A 17,643-nucleotide genomic window follows, 5' to 3' on the forward strand; every position below is an offset into this window, starting at 1 on the left:
ATCTGGAATCTTCTTTTAATTGTTCCCTAAAGTTTGGTTAAGCTCTCAAAATATAATCACCTTACAATAAAACTCGTAGTGGATTATAATATAGGCGGTCTGGGCGGTAGCCTTAGGCCCAAGCCTTCTGGGGGGCCCATGTCCACCCAAACCATCCACTAAATTTTATACCAAGAAGGACCTTCACCCATGAACTCCTAATACATCTGTTCCTGCTCTCAATACACATTAACACAAGGTCCTCCAAAGGTCCTGAAACCACAGATTGAAAGCAGGCAGATGGAACGCATCCTCCATTCAACAAGAAACCTATAGGAAATCTACCATGAGGAATCTACCATCAGAAGTAGATCCAATGGCAGATTCCTGCCTTCCTCTGCCCTAATCTGTAATTTAATAACCCTGAAACCTAACATTTAAATCTTTATTTTGGAAATATTTAAATTAACTGCAGAGGCTACTGGGTCCTGGAGCTGTCAATGTGCAGATCATGCCTCCCCCAACAACAGGAAGTGCAAGGAGAGCGGAAACTTGCTCTGCTCATTGTAACAGTCTGTGAAGCGAAGGCAGTAGGCCATGGATAAAATAATATGAAATAAATATACAAATAAGATTACCACACTGTCATTGTGCTTGGGCCTACAAGTAAATGTCCCTGGTTTACCATGCTTTGGTTGCTTTAAATGAATTCTTCCATCAACACCATGTAAATGAAAAATATTTTTTTCTGGTTTAATATTCTGTCACTTCAGCTGAAGGCAGCAAACTGTATCCAGTGCGGCCTAAATGATTTGGAATTTTAATTCAATTCACATTGGTCCCTACAGCAAGAGATTGCCTGGAGGTATAGGATTCTGTGCGCTACCTTACATATGAATCCAAAAGGTGAATGCATTGCTTTATGATCCAATAACACACCAGGGCCAGAATTCGCTCCAGGTCAATAGGAGTTGACCTTCCATAAAGCTTCATGACAGGTATCCTCAAAAGAAAATTTCAAGGGAAATTATATTTAAACTACGGTACTTATAAGGTGGTGTAGGAGCCATTACAACATACAATGCAAGTATTATATTATAATATATATATATATATATATATATATATATATATATACACATATATATATATATATACACATATATACACACACACACACACACACACACACTCACTCGAGTATAAGCCGAGACCCCTAATTTTACCACCAAAAACTGGGAAAACCTATTGACTCGATTATAAGCAGAGGGTGGGAAATGCATTGGTCACAGACCCCCCTAGTATACAGCCAACCAGTCCCCTGTAGTATACAGCGAGCCCAGCCTGCCCCCGTGCAGTATACAGCCCGCCACCGTGCAGTATACAGCCCGCCACCGTGCAGTATACAGCCCGCCCCAGCATTAAAAAAAAAAAAAAAACTCACCCTCTGGTGGCCCCGATGTGCAGCGCTGCTCCCCCGATGTCCGCGCGGCTCGTCTTCAGGCTTCCGTGCCCGTCTTATTTCTTCTGCTGGGCGCCACCATTGATCTCCCCCGGCAGGCGCATAGTATGACGTGCCGCTGCTGACGTCATACTAGGCGCCGCCCGGGGGAAAAACCCGAGGCTGTCATGGCAACCAGTCGCCGCTCCACGATAACCTCACTGGGGGTGAAGATCTACGCCAAGGGGGCTGCACCCATGCGCCGCCATCTTTTTTAAGCTGTCAGCTAGCACCAATTGCGGGTGTTACCTCCAAGTCTTTGCTGCAATATGCAGCAGACACTTAGCAGTTATGGAGAGGGCTCAGCCCGCGAGTCCTCTCCATGCACCAGCACCCGACCTAATAGTACGGCTTGCATCGGGAAGAAGTTAATACATTACCTGAGCACACATTGGCCCACATTTAGTAGAGTTTTTGCGCCAGTTTTGTTATGTTAAAAGGTGCCCAAAAAAAAGTTGGTACACACTTCCCAAGAATTGCAGGGTGCACCAGATTATTGAAGACCGTGCGTCAGTATTCAATAATTTGGCGCACGCTGCACATTAATTAGGCACTTTGCACTGCTTTTGATAAATGTGGGCCATTGTGTTTCTCATTATCTGAGGTGCCTTACCAACACAGAAAAAGTTCTTAATTTTACCTCTCCCTCTGCCTATTTTAATGCATTAAAAGTTATACTGAATCTATTCCCACTAAATTAGATATCAATCTGCTCAGCTCCTCATGCTCTGTAATGTGCTGCCCATGCATGGGCAGCATGCTCAACAGATTTCCTTTAAAAAAAAAAAAAAAGGAAAGTAAAATGAACGTGTTTTACAGCTGCAAACAAAAGACACATGGTCTGTTTTTGCAGTACATATGTCATCAGTGTATAAACTGTTTCTCAGCCATTTATATGCAAAAATGGTAAATAAGGATATTACACAATAAATCAGAAAGACAGATAATCAACCAAAAAAAAAAAAAAAATCTGTAACCTGTCACTTCATTCATTTTGGTTGCAATGGACACCTGTTCTTGTGATCGCAACATTGGGACTATATAAAGAAAAAACACCCACCCACTCACAGGCCCATGACTGCACGGATCACCTCTCTACAAAAGGCAACAATCCAGTGAATAAAAAAAAGTGCATAATTCAGGAGCTTGCAAACGCAATGATCTTTATTTACAAACATTCATGTCCAGAGTACAGGTCCATAATAACCAATGCGTTTCAGGTGTAAGAACCACCCCTTAATCAATGTCCCAACATTGGTACCATCATTGATAAGTTAGTAATCCCTTGTTCTTTGGAAAGGGCAGAATGATGTGGCACTTGAAGTGGCTGGACAACCCGTTTAATAATATTCATATCCACAGATTTTACTAAGACAGCTCTAATTGCCAGGCACTGCCATCATTTTCCCATTTGGAAATGGAGGGGCTTGAAGTGTGCGCGGCCTGTGGTGGAGTGGGCTGACGCAGGACATTCCTTGCCCCAATCTGAATATTATATCCACTCTGACATGGAGCAAGAAGAAAATCACATTACTAGATGTTATTTAACCTTGGATAGGAGCACACGTGGGAGCACTGGAATAATAGGACAATGGGGTCATATATAAGCATTAATGTGATGAATCATGATGAATGATGCATTGCTCGATGAGTCATGACAATGCTAATCGGTAAAACCTTTCATGGTCCCATTTCCTTTCCTGATACAGCATACATAAAACCTGTTACATCCAAAGCAATTCAACGTGTTGAGATAGCACTCATCTTTTTCTATCAGTCCCTTAGGGTGGTGGCACACGAGGCGTTTTGAACCCATTTTTAAGCAGTCCCTTAAAAACCGCATCTGTTTTTTTGACCATGCGTTTTTAATGGACTGCCTAAAAACTGCCAAAAAAAAGCCACATGTGGCACCACACTAAGGCTATCAATGGAGCAGCAGCATGCCGATTGCCGCTCCATTCATGTATGGAACACCGGACAATAATTCTCACCCATCCATTTAACTAAATATAGAGTTAAATATAGAATTTTCTAACTCAAATTTTCAAAACATTCAGAAACATTTAGAATTTTTGGCATTTTTGTCACAAGTCTGCACACAATGGGACTTATTTACTAAGGGTCTGCGGATCGCACTTTCAAAATTTTTGGGATTTGCACTGCTGTGACAGGTTTTTAACTGGTGATTGTGTTGCAAGCGATCGGATTGTGGTGCAGCTGCACTGGCTTTCATGTGACAGAAATAGGGGGGCGGGCCTTCAGATGGTCCGACTGATCGTGGGATTTAAGATTACAATTGTGTCGCAAGACAATGCACTTACATGCACCAGGAAGAAGAAGGTGAACTCCAGTGGACCTGAGCGCTTAAGTGACACATGCAGGATATCGGGCACATCTTCGTGAATCGCAGCAGAGTGCATTCCGGGTGGACAATGCACTTTCGGGGATCGTAACAGGACAGGTAACTAAATGGGCCCCAATAAGCTGACACTTTGTATTTAATGTCAGTAGCCAAATTCTCAGCTTTGCTGTTTAGACAGGGAAAGGGGATAGCGAAGTATGAGTGATAGAATATAACATGGGCAGCACAAGGGAAGAACAGACTCCAACACCTTGAACACATAACAAATTGGTTTATCCATAGCTTTTTGGATAAAGTGGTACATAACCTTTTTTTTGGAGACCAATATTCTATATTATTTTTTTGAGAATTCACTTGGTCCTACTATAAAGCACAAGATTTTTTTTAAATTAATCTAAAACCACACTTAGCCTCCAACTTTTCAAATCTACAGAAATCTTCAGCATTTTCAGAACATAATTTGCATGCAGGTCCAGTGTTTAGGAGTCTCAGCAAGCAATTGAAGTTAACTACTCTGTACTCAAAGTCGTAGCTGGACCACTGGGGCATTGCATGATTCAGAGCATAGCTGGGCTCACACATCATTCATACAGCAGGCTCATAAAATGAAATACTTCCTCATATTGTGGAAGATGAACCATTAATGTTTCAGTATGGTATCTGAATTCTGCGACACTGGGCTATGTGTCTCATATTAGCTTTAAAGCCACGAACCCTTTGAAGGAATTGAAATCTTTAATTGGACCAACATGAAAAGGCTTTGAGATGCCATTGTCCACATTCTTCAGACAATACAAAAGATTGAAGAATGGAAATGTTCTTCATTTTTACACTAAAACAAGAGTGAAACATCTTTATATTAGTTATATTCCAGAGCCAAAAACAGGAGCAGGATACAACCTTGGTGCACCAAATGCCTCATTAGCATACAGATTAAGCAGGGAATTTTTCATAAACGGCATAATGGATAGAAAGATTAAAGGTATCTCTGCAATACATCGGTAGCACAAAATGTGCCCTTAAACATAGAATTGCAGAACACATATCAGGAGCACGAGTAACATCAGCATCTTCTTTAAACAGGTCTTACACATGTAATATTTCATCCGTTTCCAGACATTGTAAAGAAATCCATAATGGAGATACCTCATGTGTAGGTCACACCTGTGGAGAGAGTTGCCCACCCCAAAAGAGGCAGAGATTGGATTAAAGCCCTTCGCAATAGAGAGGCTTACTGGATACTTACCATGAAAACCAGAAGTCCAAAGGGTTTAAATCTCAAAAATTATTTGATGTATATGTATTGACTTATATTAGCGATGATATTTTGTATTCTCTACTGTGTCTTTGGCTTTTTCCTTGTTTCTGATCACATTCGGAGGTGGTGTCTTTAGGACTTATCAGTAGATCCAGATGCTCAAACGATCAAATTTTTTTATGAGGCAAAAATTCTCTTTTGTTACCATTTAGGTTCATTGTTATTTTTAAATGACTTTTAGCATAGAAGAAACTTACAAGGGTGTTTCTCTATTGTAACACATGCACTTTCAAGATTGAGACCACTTTACATGTCTACACATCAACAAATGACAAATAACAGGACTACAACAGATAGCACAATTTCCCTGATTGCTTGTAATTTCTATCCGAATGACGTAAAAATTGTTAGAGGTCAAAGCCTTTGAAAGCTTTGATGAAGATGGGCAAGCAGCTACTGAATCATCAACTAACTCTAAACATAATGAGAAATGCACCACCCACACTTCATGACCGGGCAGTGACAGGAAAGCCATTACTTTCAGTGCAGAAAAAAAAAGTCATCCTTAATGAGAGGTTTGGTCAGGAAATCAACCCTCAAGACAGATTTACAGAAGGATTTTAAATAAACCACAGTGTTACAAAATCAATTATTGTACATAATGGGCAGACTGAGGATCAGCTGCAGATATATCTGTAGAGCAATAAAGCATGTTATTTAGGACCACCGGAAAATGTACGCACCTTGGTCCCATCAACGCTGATGATTCGGTAGCTGTTTCTTGTGCTGTCATAGAAGTAAGAGACTGTTACCGCTTGTTTGCTTGCAGGAACCCAGTTCTTCTTTGTGCTGGGATCTATTTGGAAGACATGTGCTCTCGTAGTGAAGATGGGTTGTTCTCTGAAAGGGGGAAAATAGTATCTGTCAGTAATCTTGTCATATGATAAGAGCAAATAATTATCCACTAGAAGTTATAATAAATCAGCCACATTTACTCCACAGCACCAACATACACTATAGCGCAGAGCAGAGACATAATATTGTGGATATTACAGGGAATGTACAGCCTAGATTCTTTTCACCCATTTTAAGTAGCAGGAGAAAGGATCAAAAGAGTGGGGCAAAATTCATCAACAACAAGTATTACTTAAGGGAACCTGTCATAAGAAACTGGCCTAATAAACTATTACCAGTACAGGCAGTCCCCGGGTTACATACAAGATAGGGTCTGTAGGTTTGTTCTCAAGTTGAATTTGTATGTAAGTCGGAACTGTATATTTTATCATTATAATCCCAGCCAGAACTTTTTTGCTCTCTGTGACAATTGGATTTTAAAAATGTTGGGTTGTCATTAGAACCAGGATTAACACTAAAGCTTCATTACAGACACCTCTGATAACTGTTACAGCTGTTCATTGTAGCCTAGGACTAAAGCACAATAAATTACCAATATCCAGAGGTCCGTTTGTAACTAGGGGTCGTATGTAAGTCGAGTGTTCTTAAGTAGGGGACCGCCTGTATGTTATTTAGCAGCTTTACACCTTCCAAATCATGTTTCTTTCATGGCCTAGCTTACACTGGATTCTGGAGATCAGCTAAGTGGTGTTTCTGGGTGCAGGATCATAAATTACAGTGATATTGCATTTTGAGACAGAGAGAGCTTGAAATCAGTGTAAAACTCTCCGCCTCTATGACTTTATGCAACTCATTCACATCTTATTTCAAAGTAGATTTTCTGTATTATCCCACCACACTGGACTAAATTGTGTTCAGTTGCTTGTCACCATTCTGGTAGTGGTTAATTATGTCCATTTCTTCTGACAGGTTCCCTTTAATGTTATTTCTGCTAAAGGTGGTTCCACAAATTATTGATTCCTGGAATAATCCTCTTTTTTCTTTACGAAATGTTAAGACATTCAAAGAACCATGTGTTTTTATTGTGTGGTTATACATAAAAAACATAAATTCAAAAAGGATGTACTTCTCTCTATGTCTCTACGTATAAGTGAGTGCATGTGGATTACATTTACAGACAAGGAAGAGCAGAATGTAGAACTCTAAGAAATACTTATTTCTTCAGTCAGGAGAGATGACTGTCCACTGTAAGGCCGACTGCACACAAGCGTGCCTTTATCAGCCCAGTCCCACATACTGTACAGATACCATAGCACAGAATGGGAGTCCTTGCATTGGACAGAAATATGATGCAAAGAATTCCCATCTACAGCCGAACCTTAACGCCGGCATGTAACAGTTAATAGATTTCCAACACTGAATTCGGCCCGCAAAAAGGGAGTTCTGCATCAAGTTCTCTTTCATCACCCTTTTCTCCACTACTCCCATCTGGTCTCATAGGGCATTCAAAATTGTAAAGAAAGAAAAAGGCAAGTTATCCACAGTAATAATTATGAATTTCTAGGTTTACTCGTCAGACAATTATTTTTTACCATTTTGTCTCAACGTTCTGCCAATTTCCTCTAAAGCACATTGAGGGGAAACAATTCTTTGGCTGCAGTGCCTGTTATACTAGAAGATCTATAAAAAGAATCTAAGACAGTTGTATTAATGTTAAAAATGCAAAATGAAAAAAAAAATTGCCTTAAGACCAGAGAGGACGCATGATGTCAAGTTCTAGATTATTATTTCCAAGAAGCGGAATAATACGTGAACTCTGACTACAAGTATTGATTGTATTTTCTCACAGTATTGTACTGTTCTCACACAATGGCAAAATCAATATTTTAAAAACACCAATTATATTCTATTCTTTTATTTTGTGAAAAAACTGTTCAGAAATATCGGTTTGTAAATTTTCTGTGAGCCTGCAATAAACAGACCGGCAGAGGCAAGACCAACTAGAAACAAGTCATGAAAATCCTAGTAAGGAATGGCTTTCTAGAAAGGTCAAGCTGAGATCTTAAAGGGCAGTAACACTCGTAACTGGCAGTAATAGAAGTGGGCACTGATCCATTAAAATGATTGCATTTAGTGCAGCCATGTTCTGTACATAAAAGAAGTTACGTGGTTGGGCTCATCTGCCTTTACAATTTCAGATGTCTCCAACTTCGCTAGTAATTTGATGACGCAGTAACACCCTCCTTTCTGTGATCGCAGTGCATTACATGGCACTAAAGGGGTATTTCCTACCAACTTTTAGAAAAAAAAATTGTGACAGTAAACAGATTTCTTGATGCTTGCACCTCATTGACAAATCTAAGGATTAAATTAAAATTTTACATTGATTGTCAGACATTTATGTATTCCTTTAACCCCTTCTCGCAAAAGCCCTCTTTCGTTTTTATGCGTTTTCATTTTTCACTCACCTTAAAAAATCTACAACTTTTTTTATTTTTCCATGTACAGAGCTGTGTTATAGCTTATTTTCTGCGTAACAAATTACAATTCAAAATGGTTATATTTAATATTCCTGGGAAGCGGGAAAAAAATTCCAAATGCAGTGAAATCTGTGAAAAAAACGTATTCGTGCCATATTCTTGTGGGCTTGGATTTTGATCTCACTGAACACCCCAAATGATATGCCTACTTTATTCTTTGGGTCAGTAAGATTACGGGGATACCAAATTTGTATAGGTTTTATAATGTTTTCATATATTTACAAAAATTAAAACCTCTTGTACGAAACAAAATTTGGGGATTTTGCGCTGGCGCTAATAACTTTTTTATACTTCGGTGTACAGAGCTTTGGGTGGTGTCATTTTTTGTGACTTTTGATGTCGTTTTCAATGTTATAATTTTAGGACTGTACGATCTTTTGATCACTTTTTATTGAATTTTTAAAATGGCAAAAAAGTGCCAATTTCATCTTTTGGCGCTATTTTCTGCTACGGGGTAAAAAGCCATTATTATATTTTGATAGATTGGGCATTTTCAGGACATGGTAATACCTAATGTGTTTAGGATTTTTACTGTTTCTTTATATTTATATCAGTTCTAGGGAAAGGGGGATTATTTGAATTTTTAGGTTTTTTAATTATTAATTTTTTATTTCCTTTTTTTTGCCATTTTTGAGACTCCCTAGGGTAATTTAACCCTAGGTTGTCTGATCGATTTTACAATATACTGCCATACTACAGTACATTGACTGCACATTGTAATGAAGGGGTTAAAACGAGACAGAAGGTCTTCAGAAGATCCAAGGCTGTCATGGCGACAGATCGCTTCTCCCCAATGATGTCACGGGGATCGACAATCTTCACCAAGATGGCGGCGCCGTTTATTTGAAGATTGCCGCCAGTTTTGCCCGTGAGCCCTCTCCATGCACCCCCACGCGGCATATGACGTAGTATTACCGTCACATGTCGGTAAGGGGTTAAAAAGTGAGATTTCGCTTTTAAATTAATCACAATATATTGTAGATATGGTTCATAAAAATTAAAAAAAGATTTCAAATATATGTATTGACCCACCATGTAAATATGCTAGTATTAAACAGGAGAGCATATTGTTATTACAGATCTATTTTTACAATCACCTGATTGAGCTACATTGAAAATGTGGTCAAAAGCAAATTTCCCACCTGGTCTTCTAAAAGGGTGCTTGATTTTGGAAGATCAACATACACAATGACATGCAACTAGGTGCTCCAGGAACCCTTGATAAAGACTGCCAGTTTTTGTTTCTGTTGACCCAGGGAGTTAGGCTGGGTTCATCTATTTTTGCATACTGCTGATGGACATTTTAAATTGTAAACTATGACATATCCATTCACCTCCATTAACACAACGGATGCACAACCGCTGTGCTTTTGTTGTCCTGTGCGTCTAACTTTTTTTGGGGTTGAGAAAAACATGGGCTGCTGCATTTCTCATGTCCTTTTGTAAACGGATACAAAAAACGAGATCTGAACCTAGCCTTGTCCTGACCTTTTCCCTACTTTGGGCCAATTTATTTCAGTCTTGCAGGGTTTTTGTCTTCCTCTTTATTTACACTGTATAGTGTAGAATTAATAGGTTGGACGAGAGGGACTGATTTCTTAGTAAGCATAGTCATAATAAATAAATTGGACTATTAAAGTTTTGTAGAAGGGACACCCCTTTACGAAGACTTGTTAAAGTTTGGAGGGGGACTGTGCACTCATTACTGTATGCACTCTTCCTCCATGACCTTCATATACACATCAGTGGTTGGAGGGGCGCAAGGACGGCACGCATACAGTATTGAGTGTGTAGCACCTCTATCCACCAAAAGTCAGTAGAATACGAGACGTCACAGAAAGTCCCAAGTTCTGCTGCCTGTAGGTTACATGACCCATGGCTTTTAACAAACTTTACCAGGGTAAGTATGATATGGATGACAAGGCATCATAATTCTTTCCTCTGATATAATCGGTCAAGGAACAGTTGGGTCTTAGGTCTATGGACAACATATATAGGTTGATTGACTAGAACTAGTCCCTAGTAGACAATGATATGACAATGATGAATATAGTGGGGTTTTTCAAAACTGCACTCTAGTGGAGAGACCTTAACTATTAGGGAAGAGGAGAACATGAAATGCTAGCATGCCTATAAATAAACAAACAGAAGGCTGCATCTCAATGACTTCAACCGTCAGCATTTTAGACATTGCTTTGTTATCTGCTTCTATTATTGGCTAACAAATACCTTGTGTGACATTACTTTCCGCTGTCACATTTCTTAAAGCAATGAGAAGCACAATCTAAACTCATTAAGTCAATGTAGATAGGGATTTGAAGAAAGAAAGGTTACTGTCAACATTTATGCTAATTGGCTTGAATGAAATTGTTTATATAACTACATAATCACTAATCACATCAAATAAAGAAAAAAATTGAGTTTAAGTAAGACTTCGTTCACACCACCCATTAAAGATAAAAGGGCTTCCTTTTATCTCTGTGCATCCATTGTGTAAAAATAACGCTGAAGTTATAAAAAATAAGTAGCGATGGGCAACATTAATGGTAGTGTGAACTATGCCAAACCAAGCTAATTTTAAGGAGCTACATAATACAGGCATGAATACAAAATCTATATTGTCCACAAGGAAATGTATACTAGGGTCTCTTAGCCTCCTATAACAAGGGTTCTACCTCTGAACCCCCTGGTTCTGCTTATATATAAGCATAGGTTAAACCAATGTACCAATGCTGAAAATAGTCTTGTAGGTAACATCAATAGCTTAGAGAGATTCCTTCCTCCAGCATCAACAATTTATGATCATGCTTGAAAGTTATATACTTCATTAAATCTGATCAAACAATATTTTAAAAACTAGATGATAATATATAGCAAGTGTCTGGTTAAAATGCGTTCCTACATCTGGTTGCAATGGATTACAGTGGTTGAATGCAACCTACGCACAAATGTGAACAAAATTAGCCATGTAAAATAAACGTTGCCAATTTCCATCAGTCTGAGATCCGTTTTTCACAGATACCAATGAACTGTAACCTATGACTGGTGAGTTAAAAATGGTACTGTCTTGGACATGCACTACGACTATTTAATGGGTCGATTGCAAAGTCCATTAACGTTCGAAAAATTGGACAGCACGCAAATTATTTGTTGTGTGCTTCCTAAGATAAAATAATAAGAAATAGTGGTGCTGTAGTTCAAGGTAAATAATATGTATGGATCTAGTTTTTTTTTTTTTTTAAATAGATCCAGAGTTATATTCCAGATTGCTGACACATCCCTTTTACTACTCCTTGTAAATCTGCCTATAGGTGTATAATCTTTATTTGATGTATATGCAAATTACCTGCAGAGGCTATCCGGGGCGTGGAGTAGCCTCTGTGAGCTCTAAGGACTAAGGCTACTCCCAGCCCTGAGCAGACCTGCCCCCCTGCGCTAGTGAAGGCAAAGCCTGCAAACACAGCGGCTCCCAGCGCATCATGGCCAGCTACACACAGGGAGATACTGCACAGGCTGTGTTGCCACAGGAGGCATACATTAGCCTTAGACCTTAGAATAACAGCTACACATTCTTCTAATGAAGGCAGTGTGGTTCTTTCCAGTGAGATCAGTCTCGGGCTACTCACATAAAACCTTATGTCCGGCAGTAAAGGTAAGCAGTGCACCGGGGGAGCAGCTATGTGAATACGGTGCCAGCCCATTTGTAGAGTATATAATAAAAGAACTGTAGCTCATTTGTCTTTGATGGGTTTGGAAGTGGCTGCAGAATTCAAAGCAAAGTAATAAGTTTCTTTTGCTAATGTGTAAAAGCTGTTGATGGACAGAACACTACTGTACCTTACCCTTTAGTAGCTTGTAATGTCACATTGTCAGGCTGGTAGAACCATACCAATTCTGAAGTGAGCCGGAGCACAGACAATGTTTGATGTGAAGATGATAGCTGTAAATGATACAATTTGTTCATAAGAAAATGGAACACAGCAGAATAAGGTCAAAGAAATTATACCAAACCCTGCTGATCCATCCAAAAGGTAGCTGCTTTTCAAAGCCAGATCTCTTCATATTTCATAAATAGGGAAGAATGGAATGATGCATGAAAAGCAATGCCATTTTAAAGCATGGAAGGTACAATGATTAATAGATCCAGAGTTATATTCCAGATTTCTGACAAATCCCTTTACTACTTCTTGTAAATCTGCCTATAGGTGTATAATCTTTATTTGATGTATATGCAAATAACCTGCAGAGGCTATCCGGGGCGTGGAGTAGCCTCTGTGAGCTCTAAGGACTAAGGCTACTCCCAGATCTCTTCATATTTCATAAATAGGGAAGAATGGAATGATGCATGAAAAGCAATGCCATTTTAAAGCATGGAAGGTACAATGATGCTACAGGACTTTCATGAAACATTGGAGTTCTCAGTCCTTATTCTGCATTGACTTATATCTGAAACATACTATATACACCACTGTATCAGTTCTAATATGTTTAAATAATTTTTTTTCCTCTTTAAGTCTAAAAGCTGCAACACATATTTTTCCTTGTATTTTGCTGGTCAACGCTTTTTTACAACAAGCTGTACTTTAAAGTGGTGTCCTTTGAGGTGCAAATAAAATTCAGACAGTAAATTATAAACACTTTATGTAAGGGTAAATAAAAACACTAAGCAGTATTCCCGTAACAATCCCTAAAGTTTGTCACAAAGACTGATTGAAGAATATATTTACAGTAAATGACAGATAAATGAATGTGCAGCACCATCGGAAGTGAAGGAAAGCCTCTTTCTTTAAGTTCCTCTGGTGATTACAGCTTGTCTGAAAATTGTTTCCCATTTCATTCAGAACAAAAGCAGACAATGAAGAAGAAATCAAGAGGTAAAACACATTTGTTCAGCCAAGATGATGATCTTGATGTTTATAATCCAAACCTTTCCATGTAAAATGAATGACATTTTATGGGAAAAATCTGTGTGTAATCACCTGGGCTTAGTATGCTCCAAACATAAGGTTTTAATATTTTACTTAACAGGTTTACTGAATGTTGTAACCAAAAGAAACAGGTGTTCCTTCAGCACATTTTTCAGAAGTATTAACTATTGCAAGGAGTATAAAACACACCTATTCTATATCATACAACAAATTTCTAACCAGATCAGTGAAACTGCATATTTACAGAAACAAGTAACAGAAATTGGAAAACATTTGAACGTGAAAAATGCGGATATGAAAACTTTCGAAAAATAGCATATATTCCAATGCAGGAAAGTCCCGATCTATCAAATTTGAGCCTATTATACTACTAGCCCCATTTCAATAAGAAATGATATGTAATTTTTAGAATTAAGTGATATGTTGCCCATCTACGTATAAAAAAAATAATCTCCAAAGTCAGCTCAGAAGAGTCATAATTTGAGAGGAGTCAAGTTTAGAGACTGCAGGGGGTGTGTCACTTCAGACCCCCATATCTTCTGTTCTATACTATTTTGGCATCACATCAAAAATAACATTCTAATATTTCAGATTACATAAGACATCATTACATTTAGAAGGGTGGCTTAGTTGTTGGCATTACAGCCTTGCTGCACTGGGGACCTGGGTTCAAGTTCCAGGGACAACATCTGCAAAGAGTTTGAATGTTCTCTTTGTGTTTGCATGGATTTCTCCGTGTCCTCTTGTTTCCTCCCACACTCCATAACATACTGGTAGATTAGATTGTGAGCCCCATTGGGGACAGGGACCGATTTGGCAAGCCCTGTGCAGCACTGCATAATCTGTGTGTGCCATATAAATAAAGGAATTATTATTACAGTGTTACCATTACAATCGGCCATTTTAGGCCAAACATAAAGCTTAAGGTATTGGTAAATGACCAGAGACACTGGCATGGTCGGTATATGAAAGTACAGTAGCCAGTAGTCAGTGCCCCTGAAGTAGCCAAGTAGTCATTACTCATTGCATCGGAGTTTACATTAGTATAGTCGAAAATGAAGTCAGACTGGATAAATGACATGACACATGACAGCTCACAGCAAGTCAAAGTGTTTTAGTGAGATTTGCCTAACACAATTACTACTAGATAATAATGACAAACTCCCACAGATTCTACTCCCCGCTAATGGAAAAGATTGCTGGTCTTATTATATAACAAATGGTATCAATTACTTTCATAATAATAAATGCCCCCCTCTGGTATAACATATAAAGATCACTCAATATTATTGATAGCTATAGATATATTATCATACTACCAGATTTTTTTTAAATAAATATATAAACCCAGTAAAATCACAAGTCCCTCGTAGTGATTAATTGTCTTCTGATCTGCTGGCAGAGCTGCACTGCTGCTACTGTTACAATTAATAGTGTCAAGGTCAGCATGTGGGGAGCCCTTGCATCATATCTCTGTATAATGCAAGGACTCCCATTGTGTACAATGTGTACAGCCCATGGGATTGGGCCAACATACAGGCCTATTTCCACAGACTGCACTCTGAATTGTAGTTTGTGGCCCTTCCACCCTTATAAGGTCATCATTTCTCACTGAGGAACTGGCTGGTGACCCAACCAAAATGATTATTTCTGAACATAACCCAAAACTGTTAGTCGTTTATAACTTTAAAGTTCCTTTGTTCTCACCAGGCAGTTTATATAATATTGTTTCTGGTGAGGTGCTAATACAAACTGAAATTGCATATCGTCATTTTCACATCAGTATGAATGTACTGGCTGAGATTATTACATAGCACATTAGGTTCACACCTCTGTTCAGCCCCATTCTCTGGCTAAGGAAAGCTGCAAGTTCTATAAAAATACAATTAAATTGCTTATTATCTGGTATGTTGGAAGATGAGGTGGCATGGCAACTACTGTGAGCCATTACTGTGTGATCTTCTTCCAGCTGCACCGAGAGGCTCCGGTGAACCCGGCAGAGGTCAAGGTGGGATGGAGGCACTTAAGCTCAAGGTTAACCTGTAATTATACTCATGTTCTTTTCAACGGCTACTTATTGTACAGAATAATTGTAACAGTTATAAGTATTTTGTCAAAAATTTGTGACATAAAATACACCACAATTATATTAAATGGGGTAGTCAGAGGTCGCAGCTTTGTGTGCATTGGGGATTATGGTCATAGGCAACATCAATCAGTTTAATACTTATAGCAAAACACTTTAAACTGAAGAGAACGTTCTCTGCCTCTTACCTTTTGACGGTGCACATGGCATTAGACACAGAGCTGCTGTCTCAAGACAATTCTCTGAACTTGCTATGGTAACCAATTTTTGCAGAAGATAATCACTCTATTATTACCACATTACAGCCTTGTTTTGGCAATGGCAAACAAAATTAAATACAGGCAGTTCCTAGGTTACTTACAGGATAGGTTTGTTCTTAAGGTGAATTTATATGCAAGTCGGAACTGTATACTTTTTTCCTTTTGTGCAATCTATTTCTGTTTACGGAATTGACTTCAGCACTGAAGCACTTTATTAAGCATTCTTTGTTAATACCACTGCTATTCATTTGATATTGCACATTATTTTCACCAGATCATACAGGAGGAAATTCACACTACCATGTGGTCACCAGGGCCATAACCCTTGGCATAGCCCACAACCGGACGGAGTAAGAGGGTTAAAAAGTATCTGTCAGGGCGATTTGGGCCACTAAACCACCCACAGGTCCTTAAAGAGCGGTGGTTTAGTGTCCCAAATTGCTGTTATCCAAGTCCCTTCGTGGTCACAATAAAAAAACAAAAAAAAAAAATTTATACTTACCTTCAGATGAGTCAGTCAGATCTTTTGTGCTCCCGGCATCCACACAGTTCTTCAATAAAGCTGAAGCATAATCTTTTTTATTGTATTAGCAGCCAAGAAATCTGAAGAGTGATTTAGGACACTAAATCACTGACCTATAAGGACCTGTGGTGGGTTTAGTGTCCTCAATCGCCATGACAGGCCCTTTCTAGCACTGCTCACCCCTCTCCTCTGCATAGAAAGCTGAGCCGAGCAGCTCGGTCACTGTGTTGAGACACTGTGCTCACTGACCTCTATTATGGCTGTGATCTTGCCACAATTTGTACAGTTGTGTGCATGGGACCTATGTGCTAGCATGTTCTGACCAGAGGGAGGCCCAGCTGTGTCAGAACAGAACCAGAGGGGGATAAGTGAGAGTTACTCATCCTCACTTTTTCCTGTAACTCTTCTGTGTGATAACCATTATGAAGATAAACAAGGCTTTACCGCCATGACGTACATGGAAGTAATTTTGCAGGAAGTAGTTTTAAATTGAGAGACAGGGACTAACTATCAATCGCTTCAAAGACTTTTTCCCCTCTTTTTATTTAGATCTTTGATGTTCTACATTAGATGGCTGATAAGGAACATGTAAATGGAGCAAATGCTAACACAATATTAAAGAAAACTTGTTACCATGATAATACAGTAAACAGGAGAAGCTGAAATTTATATATAGTTTTGTGCATAATGGTTAACTGCAACTTGTATTTTCTACACTTAAATCTGTTTTTCTATGCTAAAAAATCATTGAGGAAGAGCAATTTGTGATTCACAGCTATATCTGTCAGGCCTGTCATTCACCAATAACGCTCCGTAAAAAAACAGAGATTTCAGTTTCTAAGTTGTACATTTCTCAGAACATTTTTATCAATCGGCTTAACTACTCCTGCTTTCTATCATGGTGCCTGCGGATTACATTACATTTTTGGTGACGGTTTCACATCAAAAAAATAGAAACGAATAAAATGCCTGTTACAAATAAGTACCGTATATGCCGGCGTATAAGACGACTGGGCGTATAAGACGACCCCCAACTTCTGCCCTAAAAATATAGAATTTGGTATATACTCACTGTATAAGACCACCCCTCTCCCAAATGAAAAAAAGTCTGCTTAAAACTTTGCAAAACAAACAAGAGAGCAAGTGCCTTGTGATCATAACTGTAAGCTGCGATATTAATGAAGATCCGACATGCTTCTGTAAGTGCCGCCTGTGACCCCCAGCTCTGTGACGCCGACCTCTGTGACAGGACGGCTGCATTAGCATACAGTGCGCCGCCCCGTCAGCGCGTACTAAGCCTCTTCTAATGACTGTGAGAGGCTGACTGCCGCGCATGCGCGGCGGTCCCAGG

The 17,643-nt window shown here is 39.0% G+C and overlaps 1 protein-coding gene across 2 annotated transcripts in view; it reads right to left on the bottom strand.

Moving 5' to 3' along the window:
* HOMER2 (homer scaffold protein 2) overlaps positions 1 to 17,643 on the bottom strand; it is a 109,962-nt gene that overhangs the window by 69,625 nt on the left and 22,694 nt on the right. For both annotated transcript variants that reach the window (XM_072148328.1, XM_072148327.1), the window contains exon 2: positions 5,844 to 6,000. In XM_072148328.1, coding sequence (XP_072004429.1) covers positions 5,844 to 6,000 — 157 coding nt within the window. The remainder of the gene's footprint in view (positions 1 to 5,843; positions 6,001 to 17,643) is intronic.

Source organism: Engystomops pustulosus, chromosome 4 (genome assembly GCF_040894005.1).
Source record: "Engystomops pustulosus chromosome 4, aEngPut4.maternal, whole genome shotgun sequence".
In the NCBI taxonomy this organism is placed as follows: domain Eukaryota; kingdom Metazoa; phylum Chordata; class Amphibia; order Anura; family Leptodactylidae; genus Engystomops; species Engystomops pustulosus.